This window comes from Podarcis melisellensis, assembly GCF_964234715.1.
Source record: "Podarcis melisellensis genome assembly, chromosome: 14".
In the NCBI taxonomy this organism is placed as follows: Eukaryota; Metazoa; Chordata; class Lepidosauria; order Squamata; family Lacertidae; genus Podarcis; species Podarcis melisellensis.
The window spans coordinates 52,890,731-52,907,616 of NC_138546.1; the positions used below are offsets into that span (position 1 = coordinate 52,890,731).

A 16,886-nucleotide genomic window follows, 5' to 3' on the forward strand; every position below is an offset into this window, starting at 1 on the left:
CTCCATAAGACGCACACACATTTCCCCTTACTTTTTAGGAAGGGAAAAGTGTGTCTTATAGAGTGAAAAATACGGTAAGTAGAATAAGAGAAGCATAACCACCCAACCCCACCCCGCTTGCCACTCCCCCCCTCTCCCTCTTTTTTCTTTTTCTTTTTCTTCCTAATTGTTTAAACCAAATCATAAGAGGAGTTTTGGATTTGATATCCCGCCTTTCACTCCCTTTAAGGAGTCTCAAAGCGGCTAACATTCTCCTTTCCTTTCCTTCCCCACAACAAACACTCTGTGAGGTGAGTGAGGCTGAGAGACTTCAGAGAAGTGTGATGAGCCCAAGGTCACCCAGCAGCTGCATGTGGAGGAGCGGAGACGCGAACCTGGTTCCCCAGATTACGAGACTACCACTCTTAACCACTACACCACACTGGCTCTCAAGAACTTATACATTGATCACTAATAATGAAACATATGTTGTAGATATTTTTCCACAATTATTATGCTATTTTTGTGACATACAAATGACATGAGAAAACTTGTATAATGTTATTCTTGTTTATATAAGCCAATAAACACACACACACACAAAATTTTAGTTCTCATTTCCCCTAATTTCTTTCCAAGCAATTTCCCCCAAAATAACACATTTCTGTTTGTTATTGCCACAAATATATGTATTTTTGATGCACACTTTTCCCTGACGTATGTCCACATTGTTTTTTGTTGGAGAACCATGTGGCAAAATTCCAAGAAGTCCAAATTTCAAAAGAAAGCTGTGTTTCAGTGTGCCTCTTGTTTAAGGAAGGGTGAATTGGGTCAGTTTCATGTTAAGGGAACTGAATTTTCCCTCCATCCCTCTGTTCATATTGAGACACATTCTCTTTTGCTTTGGGGTTCATTTTTTTATGCTTTCTGGACTTTTTGTTTCATTTTAACTGAGATGTGGTCATTGTTGCCCAGGCAGCCTCCGCAAACACCCCTCTCTGAGCTCCTGGGAATGGGGGGAGGTTAGAATACAAAGGCTGCAAATAAAACGAAAAAATAGAACAAAAAATCAATGAATCATATGAAGGCAAAGGAATGGGGAACATGGTATTAGCATGGGCATAGTGAGGACTTTTGTTAGCGGAGCAGAACTGACATGATTGGTCAGTTAAGTATTTCTATTGTTTTATTTGATAGGGAGCAGCTGCCCTCTGTCCCCCCCCCCCTTAGCTATGCCCATGGGTCTTATGAAACGAAATGTGGTATTTGGGGGTTGTGGCTCTCTCTCTTTCTCCCCCCCCCCCCCCCCGTGGCTGGTAACTTGCAAGGAAGGAGGACTTGTATTAGCAGTACACAAAGAGAGAGAGAGGGAGGGAGGGAGGGAGGGAGGGAGGGAGGGAGGGAGGGAGGGAGGGAGGGAGGGAGAGTATTCTGCCAGAACCATGGTAATATGGAAATAAACAAGTCTGGTTCCACACTTGCATCAGCATCACCTGGGCAACCTGGGAGCGAATTGCAACATGAGGCATTGTTTATGTTCCAAAAAGGAGGGGGTAGAGGAGGAATTGGAAAGCTGAGTAACATCCCCACTCATTTGAAATCTACATCCAGATTTCCATTCCATCCAGAGAAGCAGCATCAGCGGTATGGGTGACTGACACAACCAATTACTACTTTGATTGGTAACTGAAATCCTAAGACCTTTGTTTGCTGTGTATTAGCATGATTAGGGTTAGGAAGCAAAGGCCATTTGCCACCTCTCTTAGAAATGTGGCATTGCAGCCCCTCCAAAGAATTAGAAAGACACAGAAGAAATTGTTTGTATTCTCCAGATGCTGCCCCACAGACCATGCCACTAACTAACAAGGAGATGACAAAAGGCATTGTTTTTGTGCCATGTATTTAAGTTTTATTCCCCACCCCCTCCAAAGTGCTCAGGGTGAGGGATCAGGCCTGGTCTCATGCTCTGGAGGTGGTGCTCCCTTCATTCTGCGCCTCTATCCTGAAGGGCTCTCTGATTGGGGTGGACACATGCCAGGGGTTCAGGAGTGGAGGCACAGGGGAAGGAGGAAGCGGAGAGCGAAGGGGAACAATCCGAGGGCAGTGTAGGTGAGGAAGACAGTGGGGCAAGAGATTCCATGAGTCTGTCCAGTGAGTCGGAAGATTCACAGAAGGGGGCACCCATAGCCAGAGCAAGGGGGTTCCCGGGAGGGAGGCACCAGAAGCAAGGAACCAGCGGTGACTCCCAAAGCAGCAGCTGGAGATCGGGACCAGTTTCCCCACCAGAGCGTAGCGGGGGGGAAGAGTCCCAGGTGTCAGGACCGGTTTCCACTCCAGGGGAAAGAGAAGATGAGGCAGGGCTGACCACGCCCCTGTCGTGAGTGAGGAAATAGAGGGGAAGTCAGATCCAGCGAGCCCCCCAGAAGGGGGAAGCAGTGACAGAAGCAGCGTAACGGTCAGGAGGAAAGTTGCCGGCTGGGCGCGCGCGCCAAGTTCAAATGCACAGGCGCGCGGGACAGCTGGGAGCGAGGATTGGGAACCAGGTCCTAAAGCACGCCGGAGGCAGGGGGAAGAATCCGGAGACTCTTCAGCATCAGAAGAGTCCAGAAAGGGCAACACCCCGGCGGGCAAAAGGACCCAGAGGAGAAAGGAGCAAAGGAAGAGGTGGAGCAAGGCTAGGGTCTTGAACTGGTGTCTGGGGGGAGGAGATTCAGACGGAGCTTCAGCGGTCTAGGGTTGAGACGTAGAGCTGCGCGCCGCGGCTTTGGAATCGAAACTGAACCTTAATAAAGACTTTTGTATATAACAAGAACTGGCGTTGGTCCTCTGTGAGCTGGGACCTTGGGCAGCTCTGACAACACAGTTGTGGTTTTCCAGGGAAGAAAGGTCAGACTTATGCTTGGAATGTCTGGAATCAGTATTTTGGTAGCTGGAAAAGGGCAGACGGCAGCTTACATGCCAAATATAAGCAGGATATAAATGTAAGAAAACAACTAGCTAAATAAATACTCCCCCTTCAACGCCATCTAGGTCTTCAGCTGGTGGGTCAGGACTTCCACCAATACTTCCACCATGCAAATATATGGTCAATGATGAAGAAATGGGTCCCCAAATACATGTTACTGAAAAGGTTGGAGATCCCTATCTAGCCTTTCGTCCATCATAGAATCACAGAACTGTAGAGTTGGGAAGGCCCATGAGTGCCATCTAGTCCAACCCCCTGCCATGCAGGAATCTTTTACCCAACATGGTGCTCGAACCCATGACCCCGAGATTAAGAGTCCCATGCTGCACCAGCTGAGTTATCCTAGGTTCAACAAGTCTTGTGGCAGCAAATTCCACACATTAATGGTGAGTGTGCTTTGCTGCCAACAAATAAGAACGTAAGAACATAAGAATCTGTTGGATCTGGCCAAAGGGCATCTAGTTCAGCATTCTGTTCTCACAGTGACCAACCAGATGCCTGTGGGAAACCTGCAAGCAGGATCCAAGCACTCTCCTCCCATGTTTCCAGCAACTGGTATTCAGAAGCAGGACATAGTCATCCTGACTAGTTGTCATTGAAAGCTTCATCCTCCTCTGTGAATTTATCCAGTCCTCTTTAAAAGCCATCCATGTTGGTGGTCAGCACTGCCTCCTGTGGGAGGGAGTTCCATAGTTAAACTAAGCGCTGTTTATTGGGGCTTTGCTTAATGCTATCAACACACATGAAACTATTTCCCCAACTCCTGCCTGCTGGTTCCCCTTGCATGTTTCTTTTGGTGTGTTTTCTACATGACTATTTTGCTATTAATCATCTCTATTGTTTTCCTTCTACTGTTTGGGATCGTGCTGCTGTTGCTTGAGCTGCTTGTATTTTATGGTTGCATATTTTATGGTTGCAATTTCATTCCATGTTGTTCATTTTAAATTGTTCTGAGCTGCCTTGGGGACCTTGTTGTTGAAAGGCAGGCTGGGGGGATAACCTTTTTTTTTTTTAGAGTAAAATCAGGGGTGGATAACCTTTGTTTTTTTTTTAGTGCAAGGGCCATATTTGATAACCATCTGAGGGCCATGTATCAGTGTTGAATGGGGTTAGAGACAAAAAGTGGGTGGAGCAACAGGAGGGACTCTTTGTGCATTAGGCTATAATCCAGCTCCACAAACCCCCCAAGTTTCTATACCTACCCCTGCCCCCATCTTCATCCAGGAAAGCAAGAGGCTTTCCAGCCAGGCTAAAGCACTTGAAGAGGGCACAAAGCAGGGGCAGGGAGGCTTGTGACCTGGAGAGAGTGCTAATGGTCAGAGAGAGAGAGGTCTGGTTGGTGGCATGTGGCTCCTGGGCTGAGCCTCCCATTCCTGGTTTAAATAAACAAAGGCACCCAGACCTCTGGATTCACCCTCATTCCCTCAGCCCTTGCAGTGCAGGGGCTGCAAAGGGGCTCTTCTCTGTCTGTTGTTGGACTAAAACTCCCATCATCATTAGGCGCGAGTGATCATGCTCTTCTGAACTTTACTATACAGCAGAAAGGAGCAGCCAGGCATACTAGGACTCAATTTCTTGACTTTAAGAAAGCCGACTTCATAAAACTTAGGGAAGTGCTGGGTGAGATCCCATGGACAGTGTCAGGCGTTCAGGAGCAGAGGCAAAGGAAAGGGAGGAAACGGAGAGCGAGGGGGAGGAATCCGAAGGAAACGTAAGCGATGACAGTGGTCCGAGGTCTCTGAGTCTTTCCAGCGAATCGGAAGACTCACAGAAAGGGGCTCCCAGGGTCAGAGCAAGGGGGACACCCCAGGAAGAAGGGGCTGAGGGGACTCAGAGAGCAGCAGCTGGAAATCGGGACCAGCTTCCCCACCAAAGAGCAGTAGGGGGGAGGAGTCCCAGGTATCGGGATCAGGCTGCTCACCGCCAGCGGGAGGAGATGAGTCAGGATTGACCACGCCTCCATCGGAGAGCGAGGAAACGGTCGAGAGGAAAGTTGGAAGCTGGGCGCGCGCGCCAAGTTCAAATGTACAGGCGAGCGGCACAGTGGGTAGCCCGGATAGGGAGCCAGGTCCTAAAGCCCACCGAAAGGAGGGACATGAGTCAGGGGGGTCAGCGTCAGAAGAGTCCAGGAAGGAGGAGACACCGGGGGGCAGAAGGACCCGGAGGAGAAAGGAGCAACGGAAAAGGTGGAGTAAGACTAGGGTCTTAAACTGGTGTACAGGGGGTGGAGACTCAGACAGGGCTTCGCCGATCTAGTGTCTAGACGTAGGGCTGCACGCTGCGGCTTGTAAATGGAAACTGAACCTCAATAAAGACTTTTGTACATTACTACCGGCTAGCGTTGGTCCTCTGTGAGCTGGGACCTGGAGGCAGCTCTGACAGACAGTAATACTAAAAGGAAAGGGAGTTCATGATGGCTGGGAGTTTGTTAAGAGGGAGATAGTAAAAGCACAACTTCAGGCAATACCAATGAGACGGAAACATGGAAGGCGCCTAAAGAAGCCAGGGTGGCTATCTAAAGAACTTTTAACTGAGTTAAGATTAAAAAAGGATGTGTACAAAAAATGGAAAAGGGGGGAAACCACCAAAGAGGAATTCAAACAAATAGCCAGCACGTGTAGACACAAAGTCAGAAAAGCTAAAGCACAGAATGAACTCAGGCTTGCTAGAGAAGTTAAAAGCAACAAAAAAGGCTTTTATGGGTATGTTCGTAGCAAAAGGAAGAACAAAGAAACAGTGGGGTCACTCAGAGGAGAAGATGGTGAAATGCAAACAGGGGACACAGAAAGGGCTGAACTCCTCAATGCCTTCTTTGCCTCAGTCTTCTCCGATAAAGAAAACAATGCCCGACCTGAAGAATCTGGAGCAAATGATTCAGCAGAGGAAACACAGCCCAGAATAACTAAGGAGATGGTACAAGAAAACTTGGCTTGTTTAGATGTATTCAAGTCTCCAGGGCCAGATGAACTGCAACCAAGAGTATTAAAAGAACTGGCAGATGTGATCTCAGAACCACTGGCAGTCATCTTTGAGAATTCCTGGAGAACAGGCGAAGTCCCGGCAGACTGGAGGAGGGCAAATGTTGTCCCTATTTTCGAAAAGGGGAAAAGAGAGGACCCAAATAATTACCGCCCAGTCAGTCCAGGGAAGATTCTGGAGCAGGTCATTAAGCAAACAGTCTGTGAGCACCTAGAAAGGAATGCTGTGATCACCAATAGTCAGCATGGATTTCTGAAAAATAAGTCATGTCAGACTAACCTGATCTCGTTTTTTGACAGAATTACAAGCCTAGTAGATGAAGGGAACGCAGTGGATGTAGTCTACCTTGATTTCAGCAAGGCATTTGACAAGGTGCCCCATGATATTCTTGTAAAGAAGCTGGTAAAATGCGGTCTTGACTATGCTACCACTCAGTGGATTTGTAACTGGCTGACTGACCGAACCCAAAATGGGGGTTCATCAATGGTTCCTCTTCATCCTGGAGAAGAGTGACTAGTGGGGTGCCACAGGGTTATGTCTTGGGCCCGGTCTTATTCAACATCTTTATCAACGACTTGGATGATGGACTCAAGGGCATCCTGATCAAATTTGCAGATGACACCAAACTGGGAGGGGTGGCTAACACCCCAGAGGACAGGATCACACTTCAAAACAACCTTGACAGATTAGAGAACTGGGCCAAAACAAACAAGATGAATTTTAACAGGAAGAAATGTAAAGTATTGCACTTGGGCAAAAAAAAAATATGAGAGGCACAAATACAAGATGGGTGACACCTGGCTTGAGATCTAGGAATCTTGGTTGACCACAAACTTGACACGAGCCAACAGTGTGACACGGCAGCTAAAAAAGCCAATGCAATTCTGGGCTGCATCAATAGGAGTACAGCATCTAGATCAAGGGAAGTAATAGTGCCACTGTATTCTGCTCTGGTCAGACCTCACCTGGAGTACTGTGTCCAGTTCTGGGCACCACAGTTCAAGAAGGACACTGAAAAACTGGAACGCGAGACCTCCGGGTTAGCGCCATCGGCAATGGCGGAAGTCCTCTGACTCAGAGGAACCCGCTCCATGAAAATCGGGTCTTGCCGCCGCGGTGAAGGCGGAGACCCCTTAAAAATCCCAGGCGGAGGAAGCCTGGGAACGTGGGATTCGGCTGACACCAGGAGCGCCTCCCCTACTTGCAGGGAAACCCCTTTTTCGGGGATCCGAAGCGACTTGGGGTGAGCAGCGCGGTGTCTTGAATCGACCACTATTTTTACGGAGTGAAGCCGCACAGCCGTTGCCGGAGAGCGCTGACCTTTTCCTGTGGACAATTGGACTCTAAACAAGTACCCGTGAGTAGAACGGAAAATTGGATTAAGAAACACTTTAATTTGGCATTGAAGCGGGAAGGTCTAAACAGGAAGTCCGCCTTCCGCTTTTTGTATATAGACTGAAGCAAAAATTGTGCAAGCCAAAGTCTGGAAAGTTGTATATAAAGACCTAAATTTCCTTCATTTTTAAGCAACCAAACCCCTCTTGGAAGCAGGGGGAAAGAGGGGGAATTTTGATTGTTTATGCCTGCGGAGAGAGAGTAAAGAAAGATAAATTTCCACTGTCTCAAACCTGGGAACGGGGTGTCAGAGACAGAAACTTTTGGGGAAGCCCATCAACTGTGAATGGAATGTTCTTTGACAGATAGTTAAAGAAGAGAAACAAATTGATTCCAAAGTTACCTTTTGCATTTAAAAGAAACAAAAATTTGAAAAATGAAAGTAACTTTCTTTTGCTGGACTTGCCTTCAAAAGATGGATACAAATGGAAATTGTTCCCTCTAGAGGGAGCTTGTTAAATTGTTGCTGGAGTCGATCTGGGGATTTCACAGCTGTGGAGATAAGGATCGTGAGACCAGACTCTGACCTTGAACAAAAATGGATATAGAAGAAGCTTTGGTGCTTGCTTTTTGCAAGACAAACGCTTTGCTGGAGCAGATGCATGAGAAGATAAATTTGATGACTGTGGCAGTTCAAAATTTTGGACAAACAGTGAATACTTATATAGAAACCACTCAGGACCCAACCCAGGAACCTGTTTTGACAGGGCAAGTGCAAATGCAGAAGACAAAGGAGGAGGTTACTGCTGAACCTCAAGCAACACAAATGGATAGAACCGAGGCCCTGCAGGAGCATAAGCCGCTGTTTGAAGATTGAACCTGGAGTGGGCCGGGGGGGTCTGGAGTTGTGGGGGTCCTTAATTTTGGAGGGACTTTGAAACATGCATTTAAACATTTTCTGGACTACCCGGCTGACTGTGGGGAATGGGACTGTGGGGAATGGGCTGATCTGTTGAGGGGAGATGGAGATATTTTTGGGTTGGAGTTTCCCCGAGACCTACTCCTCAATGAGAAAGGAAAGAAATTAAGAAAGAGACCAACAAAAGACAAGGCAAAGTGCTGGTATAAACAAGAAGAAGAACCGCAGAAGAGACATGGAAAAGACTTAAGAGCCTCGGACATAAGACTACCAGGTTGATGGACTAGATGGAATGGACAGTAAGGTCTGACATAACCCGGGACCAGGAAGAAGAGACGTTGGAAGAAGATTGGAAGAAAGCTTAAAAAAAATTGGGGGGGGGGAATTAGGGTAAAATTTACTTTGGGAATTAGGACAAATGGTGGAATGAAATCATTTGGCTTTAGTAGAAATGATTTTAGGAGTTGTGTATAAATAAGTATTAAGTTCTAATCGTAAGATAAGGTTAAAATAAATTAAGGTAAATTGAATGACAGAATTTTGTGAAAGATGGAAAGAATTTGCTGAAACAAATAACTAAACTAGAATACAAAAAGGGAGGTGTGAGGAGGTCGATGAAACAAGTAAATGAAAGACAAAGAGATGGAATATTAGATGTGTGTTTTATTTTTTATTTTTTCATTGTTATTGCTGTATTTTTCTTTTTCTTTTTTCTATCTATTTTTTATATATTGTAATGTATATGTTGTTAATTTTTTTGCTGTTTGTTTTCTTTTTCTCTTTTTGTAATCTCTAAATTCTTAATAAACATCATTTTTTAAAAAAAAGACAAACTGGAACGTGTCCAGAGGAGGGCAACCAAAATGGTCAAAGGCCTGGAAACGATGCCTTATGAGGAACGGCTAAGGGAGCTGGGCATGTTTAGCCTGGAGAAGAGGAGGTTAAGGGGTGATATGATAGCCATGTTCAAATATATAAAAGGATGTCACATAGAGGAGGGAGAAAGGTTGTTTTCTGCTGCTCCAGAGAAGCGGACACGGAGCAATGGATCCAAACTACAAGAAAAAAGATTCCACATTAGGAAGAACTTCCTGACAGCAAGAGCTGTTCGACAGTGGAATTTGCTGCCAAGGAGTGTGGTGGAGTCTCCTTCTTTGGAGGTCTTAAAGCAGAGGCTTGACAACCATATGTCAGGAGTGCTCTGATGGTGTTTCCTGCTTGGCAGGGGGTTGGACACGATGGCCCTTGTGGTCTCTTCCAACTCTATGATTCTATTCTATGATTCTATCCCATGGTGACTGGGGCTGATGGGAGTTGGAGTCCAACAAGCTCTTGGGATGTTGGTTACCCTGGCCTAGGGGCATGCCCTTAAATCACACAAACAAGCAGCAATCTCCATTCTTTTAGCACTTATGGTCCTTATGTGGCCAAAACAGCACCATCTGTGCAAGATGGAGGGCTCAGCAAGCCTGGAGAAAATGGCAAGGTTTGAAGGTAGGATAGGATAGGATCCCTCAGAGGAGAACACTCCCCCCTCCCCAAATAGCCCAATGTGAACTTAGCATACTTAGTGGAAATTGAATACTGTTTGGGGTGGGGTAGAACGGAGTAGCTGGAACCCTGAGCTGCAACAAACCATGGTGCAACATTTTATTGCAGGTTGGACTTGCATTCATTCATTTACTTTCATTCCCCAGAGCACTGGTGACACATACGACTCCCCACTGCAGTGGGCACACTCCAATGCTAACTTCAAGAACCAAAGGTGCAGCTCAGCCTGTTAGTTGTCTTTCTGGTATCTCTAAGCATCCAGCCAGAGTGCCGGCCATCAAGAAGCAGTATGCGTCCATCAGTGCCAAGTATAAAGGTGAGCTGTGGGAATAGATGGGGCAAGAGAGAGAAGGAGATCAGGAATACAGAGGTACCCATATCTTTGCCAATCTGGATGTGTTCAGCAGCATTGTTGAAAGACCCTCTGGCATCTGGTTAGCCCCTGTGAGAACAGGATGCTGGACTCGGTGGCTGACTGGCTCGATCCTTCAGGGTTCCTTTTTTGTTCTTGTGGAAACCAAAGGAGGAAACTGATCTACGTTTCTCAGTCACCATCAGAACTTTCTTCCAAGAGTACTGCTAGCATGCGAGACAGTGCATATTTCCTTGTTAATAAATAATAATAAATAATAAATTTTATTTATATCCTGCCCTCCCCAGCCGAAGCTGGGCTCAGGGCAGCTAACAACAATAAAATAATATAACATTCTAAAATCATTTCATTATAAAATTAATTCAAATCAAATTTATGGCAACCATTGGGCTAGAGTTCTGTGAAGATTGCCAAAGGAGGGAGTCAGGCTAATAATAATATTCCCCCCCCCTTTTGTTTTCCTTTTCCTGTGGCTGGTATGTCACCACTGCTGTTGTCCTACCAGGGTAACGCTTGTTTAAAGGGGATGAAGGAAGGGGGTTGGGAGATTACAGGCAGAGAATAGGGTAAGGGTAAAGGTAAAGGTAAAGGTACCCCTGCCCGTACAGGCCAGTCTTGACAGACTCTGGGGTTGTGCGCCCATCTCACTTAAGAGGCCAGGGGCCAGCGCTGTCCGGAGACACTTCCGGGTCACGTGGCCAGCGTGACATCGCTGCTCTGGCGAGCCAGAGCCGCACACGAAAACGCCGTTTACCTTCCCGCTGGTAAGCGGTCCCTATTTATCTACTTGCACCCGGAGGTGCTTTCGAACTGCTAGGTTGGCAGGCGCTGGGACCGAGCAGCGGGAGCGCACCCCGCCGCAGGGATTCGAACCGCCGATCTTGCGATCGGCAAGTCCTAGGCACTGAGGCTTTAACCCACAGCGCCAAGAGAATAGGGAGTTGAGTAAAATGGGAAATCTTCTCTGGCTTGAATTATAATCCGAGCCACAGAAGAATTCAGGTGCCTTGTAATGCTCACTTCCTATTGCAATGCAAATATCCTGGCCCAAGGCTAGCGAGATTTTACCAGAGGGAGAAGAAAAGTATGTTGTGGGACTTCCATCAGCCCCAGCCAGTCTGGTTCAATGGTCAGAGATGATGGGAGTTGCAGTGCAGCAACACCTGGAGAGCTGTAGCTCCACAACCCAATATATTATTCAATATATTATTCCATTTTGCCCTTTTACTATTACCCAGTGTGGCAGCTCATAATCTGCAAATGCTAATGGTTCCGGGTTGTCTTCCCATTATTTCATCCCCCTCCCTCCTTGTGGTTCTCTTGCAGGGCCAGGACCTGGGAAGTATGGTAGGCAGCCTCTCACTGGCATTAAGGACCATGACTTCACCAAGTATGCTGAGCCAGCCTACACAATGCGTGTGAAATCCAGTGAAAGATGTAAGATGCTGACAAATTAGATTCTGTGTTATTTGGGTTTTCCCAACAGCATTAACTGACCCACAGGGTGAAGCTGGCTAAACAACTGTTAAATTTGCTGGCAAAACATTTGAACAGGGATTGACAACCTGTGTTTTTGGGACTCTCTAATTATCGGGGCCACAGTTGATGGGACCTGGATGATCCATGATCAAGAGCTGGGTGGCTTTCCAAAGTTTCCATTCCAACTGGATCAATGGCACTGCATGTAGGTGGCTAATGTAGTTGTTTCTTGACTACAACTCCCATCAGCCCCAGTCAGCATGGTCAAGAATGATATGAGTTGTAGTCAGCAAGGGCTGGAGGGTCTTATACTGCTGATTTAGGGCCCTTCATAGTAAAATTATGGCTGCACCAAAATCAGGGTTCTCAGTTGTACAGCTGCGGACCTTAGTGGGAAGAGGATGATCTACACTTAAGCCATGTTGAAGGATAACAGGAATGGATGTGCAGGGGGGCGGAGCTTAACATATTCACTGCTATCTAGCTAGTGGGTGCCGTTAATTGATATCAGACAGGAAGTCAATCATTGCAACCAAGTTAAATAGCTCAGAATCCACACCATGCCTCATGCAGACAATTCTTCTTTCCTTTGCAAGTGATCTCGATCACGGAGAGTCCTGGGCCCTGCTACTATGTGGACCCAAGCATTTCCCGTCTAGGGATATGGAGACCAGTTTCATTCCGCATGGTGCAAGAGAGAAAGCGGCCATGTAAGTTGAAAGATGAGAGATACTATGATGGTCAAGATGGGGCTGGAGTGGCATCTGTGCAATTTTATGATGAAAATGTTTCTTTCTCACCTTGTGCAAAGAAGGCTTGTTGGTCAATCCCTGAACATGCAAGAGAGGGAAAGAAAAAGAATGAGTGTGAGTGAATAAGCAGGTGTCTTATGCATGAAAATGTATGTGTGGGAGCATTATGTGTGGAGCTGTGGTCTTAAACCACTGAGTCTCTTGGGCTTGCCGAGCAGAAGGTTGGTGGTTCGAATCCCTGAGACAGGGTGAGCTCCCGTTGCTCTGTTCCAGCTTCTGCCAATCTAGCAGCTTGAAAGCATACTTGTGCAAGTGGATAAAAAGGTACTGTTCCAGCGGGAAGTTAAACGGCGTTTCCATGCACTCTAGCTTCTATCACAGTGTCCCGTTGCACCAGAATGCTGGCCACATGACCCAGAAAGCTGTCTGCTCCTTCAGCCTGAAGCGAGATGAGCGCCACACCGCATAGACGCCTTTGACTGGACTTACAGTAACTGTCCAGAGGTCCTTTACCTTACATTTACCTTTTACCTGCATGCATGTGGATTTGTGTATGAATGACAGAGAGCAGGGGTAGACTTTGGTAATATGGTTTTCTAAGTGAGGACAAAATTTGGCACTTCCCCCAATATATTTTATTTCCACAGTAATCCCTTTTGGTACAGTTGCTTTTTAATGGGGTTTCTCAGTAGGTACCCACATGAATATAAATATTAGTTATTATTATTATTATTATTATTATTATTATTACTACTACTACTATTGCTACTACCAATATTATTACTATTATTATTTTATGCCCCCTTATTATTATTATTATTACCACTACTATTGCTACTACCAATATTATTATTATTTTATGCCCCTTTGGCTCAGCACCCTGAGCAGGGGAACAGCCTGCACTGCCCTAGATCTGGCACTACCGAGAGAAGCGTATGAAAAAGAGACAGGTGGCCTCACCCTCTTTTTTTATCAGCCACACTCACTGTTTGTCCCAGCCCCACTGGTTTGCAGGCCCTGGAAGGTAGACTGCATGGGAGTGTCATCCCTAGGCTGTAAAAGTTTATTCACTCTTTGATAAAAAAATTATTTCTGAGTCGGGGGTGACAAGAACCAGACAGAAAAACCAGCTATGTACAGAGACCTTACCTAAGTGGGCTGTTTGATGTGGGAGATTGTCTGGGCTGATATCAAAGTGTAGTTTAAAAGCGTCTGTGACGCCCATCCATCCCTCCATTCATTCCGTGTGTGTGTGTGATCCCTATTGCTTTCCAGCTATTGGCCTTGACCGAGTGGGGCTGCTCTGGGTAAAGGGGCATTCAAGGAACTGGGGGAAATATAGTTTTCCTGATTGATGTTCCACCAAGTCAACTGGGTTGAAAAACACTTTTTACCATTAGGGTGTCTAAGTGTCCTACTTTACAGAGGGCAGTCCTCTAGGCAAAGGGTTCTTCCATGTGCTTTATATATTAATAGTAACACCTTGAACCTGGCCTGGTAGAAGAAGAAGAAGAGTTTGGATTTGATATCCCGCCTTTCACTCCCCTTCAGGAGTCTCAAAGCGGCTAACATTCTCCTTTCCCTTCCTCCCCCACAACAAACACTCTGTGAGGTGAGTGGGGCTGAGAGACTTCAAGGAAGTGTGACTAGCCCAAGGTCACCCAGCAGCTGCATGTGGAGGAGCGGAGACGCGAACCCGGTTCCCCAGATTACGAGACTACCGCTCCTAACCACTACACCACACTGGCTCCCAAATCAGCAGCCAATGCAGATATTTGAGCACAGGTGTTATATGCTGACAAGGTCTCACTCCTGCCAGCAATCATGCTGCAACATTCTGGTCAATCACGCTGGAAGTCTCATCTTCCTGTTGCCAAGGGACCATAAGATGTTGAGCATGTGGCAACGGACAGAAAGGAGAGCCACCAAAAACAGCATAAGGGAAAACAAGAGGGTTATGTTGCTTTAGAGTCATAATCTAGGAAGTAGTCTGGAGGGTACCTATGGAATTAACACTAAATGACAGTGAATTGCAAGGGAAGATGTCATGGAAGAGATTAATAGCAGTGCACTCTTAACTCCACAGGTGATGCACTTAGTTGGCTGCTAGGAGAGGAGATTGGAGGACAATGCCATGATTTTAAAAAGTGAGGGGGATTTTCAGTCAAGGCAAGGAGGATACTGCCTCTTCCTCCAACATCCTCAAAGTCACAACAGTTTACAAATGATTCAACTTAAGAACAAATAGAATTCTCAAATTTAGAGAGAGAAAGAGAGAGAGAATATGCAAGGCTTGTCATCTACAAGGAGGAGCAGAGTATTGAAGCAAATACATGGGGAATGCTTTTCCCTTTCGTTTGAGAAACATCAATGGTAGACTAGGATCTACTAATAGATCAATAAGTGGTTATTTTTTTACTCCTAACATTAGCACGTAAAACAGCAACTTAAAAAACAAACAAACCCTGCATGGCAGATTGCTCCTTCTCTTTAAGCCTCAATGTTTCTCACCTGTCAGATTTTACATCCATCATTCCTGCCTCCTCCTGTGCTCCTGTAGAATATGATGTACCCACAGGTTTATCCACATGCTCGACAGTGGGGAGTACTAAGTGAGGGGTGTCACCTATCTGCTCTTGGCTTGCAGTTATATCTTGTACGCCTGCCCCAAATGAGTATTACGTGGAGAAGATACACCCACTTGAAGAGTCGAATGCACCAGCGTACACTATGGGCCTTCGAACGCACTACTGGGTGAGCAGCCCAAACCCAGCACCCAACCAATACACCCTTCCACAGACACTGGGTCCAAAGCTGCCTGTCAAACCTGCAGCTCCCTGCCTCTCAATGGCATCCAGTGCCTCTGTGTGGGGCTATGCTAAAGACCTGGTGAGAGGGCCTGGCCCGGCAATGTATACCATACCTGAACCAGATGTTTACCTGTGCCACCAGCCATCCTACAGCATCTCCCAAAGGTTTGCTTCCTCCAGCAAGAACTATACGCCAGGACCCCCTGACTACAATGCGGAGCTGGTCACCGCCGACAAACCCAGAGCCCCACGGTTCAGTCTTGGGATTCGTCACTCTGAGTATTCTCATAGCACACCTCCAGTTTGTTTACTCAAAGAGTGAGGGAGGACTCACAGGCCACAGAGGTGACTTGCCCCTTTGGGTAGACCCACCTCCAAATAATTCCATTGTGACACAGTCTCAGGAAGCAGGTGTAAATAACTTGTTTCAGAGGGAGAGATTCTGATGAACTTTGAACACGTTTGGGCTATGCCAGGGTCAGGTAATTGGGGAGGGGGACTAGATAGCTCTTGACTTAGGAAAGCCCTCCTTTGTGAGACAGGGGGTCTGCCTTGGTTCTTGGCAAAATCCTTTCTCTATTCTTCCTCCTTCCAGTGTGCATTACTAGTGTTTTATTTTTATTTCTAAGGAACTGGCTAGCATAGGGTGAAGTGTTTCTCACCCCGCCACTTAATTCGCTTTCTGTTGCAGAAGATTATTGGGAAGAAGGCTAAGATGCTCTTTTTGCTCATATAAGAAACAGTTTTATAATTTTATAAGTATTACCTTTTTTTTACAAAGCTCCATAAATATTTATTTTTCTTGCTACTATTCTATTTACACTGAGAATGAAATGCAAAATGAGAGAGCTGTTTTTAATATTGTGTTTTACCAATTGAAGAGCCTTCCAAAGAGTGAATTTATGTAACTTGCTTGCATGTTACTTGCTTTGCGTAAGTAAATAAATAAATAAATCCAATTTAGATCGCAGTTTTGGATTTTGTCAGCTTGGGATGACTAATGTACCTTCTAACATGCCTATCATCAAACCACATTCATTATGCTCTCAATTGATAAATGTAGGCTACATTGATTATGTTCATGAGCTCTGTGCATCCCTTCCCGCTCCATACCCAGGTGATTCAATGTATGAAAGGGAGAGTGAGACTGGGCTGCTTAGGTATCGTTTTCTATCCTAACCTCTTATTTGCTGCATGCAGCACCATTTCTGTTCTGCTACAGTTTGTCTCCTGCCAGCAAATATGTTATTTGTCTTGTTGTCTGCTGGTGGTGAAATTATGGCACTTCACATCAGTCTTGTACATCAGGTTGTAAAATGCATGTCACATGAACCTCACACAGAAAACAAATATTTCCCTTTCTGCATTCTATCCAAGAGGTGAAATGCAGTTAACAGTGAAACAATGAAGAACTATACACACACACACACACACACACACACACACCCCTTGGGTCTCTAATTCTTATATTAGCACGAGGTGAGCTTCTCTGGGGAAAGCATTCCATATCAGGGACCCACCACAGAAAAGGTCCATTCCCTTGTTGCCACCCTCAAAATCTTTCTGGGAGGAGTGGCATAGAGAAGGGCCTCAGAGACTAGAACGGTGCAGGTCTGGATCAGTTTGTATGGGGAGAAGTGGCCCTTAAGTGTCCTGAGCCGTGTAAGGCTCAACATTAGCACTTTGCATTGGGCCCGGAAACTAATTGGTAGTCAGTGCAACTGTGCCAGGATTGGTGTTATAT

At 46.1% G+C, this 16,886-nt stretch overlaps 1 protein-coding gene and 1 long non-coding RNA gene across 2 annotated transcripts; one reads left to right on the forward strand and one right to left on the reverse strand.

The window, feature by feature from the left end:
* Positions 1-1,374: 1,374 nt before the first annotated feature.
* Positions 1,375-16,112, forward strand: CIMAP1C (ciliary microtubule associated protein 1C). Its single transcript, XM_081887774.1, has 5 exons — positions 1,375-1,623; positions 9,875-10,044; positions 11,428-11,538; positions 12,177-12,290; positions 14,980-16,112. The coding sequence occupies exons 1-5, from the start codon at positions 1,430-1,432 to the stop codon at positions 15,462-15,464; spliced, it is 1,074 nt and encodes a 357-aa protein (XP_081743900.1). The 5' UTR covers positions 1,375-1,429; the 3' UTR covers positions 15,465-16,112.
* On the reverse strand, positions 9,814-13,097 carry LOC309356384. The gene is made up of 2 exons (XR_014162746.1): positions 12,381-13,097; positions 9,814-10,049 (listed from the first exon to the last, which is right to left on the reverse strand). It is a non-coding gene; the product is annotated as an uncharacterized lncRNA (long non-coding RNA).
* Positions 16,113-16,886: the final 774 nt, after the last annotated feature.

Coding starts and splice junctions, on each gene's coding strand:
- CIMAP1C (XM_081887774.1), top strand. CDS start 1,430: ATGGAAATAAACAAGTCTGGTTCCACACTTGCATCAGCATCACCTGGG. Junction 1,624..9,874: donor CCAGAGAAGCAGCATCAGCG/GTATGGGTGACT, acceptor TTCATTCCCCAG/AGCACTGGTGACACATACGA. Junction 11,539..12,176: donor TGTGAAATCCAGTGAAAGAT/GTAAGATGCTGA, acceptor TTCCTTTGCAAG/TGATCTCGATCACGGAGAGT.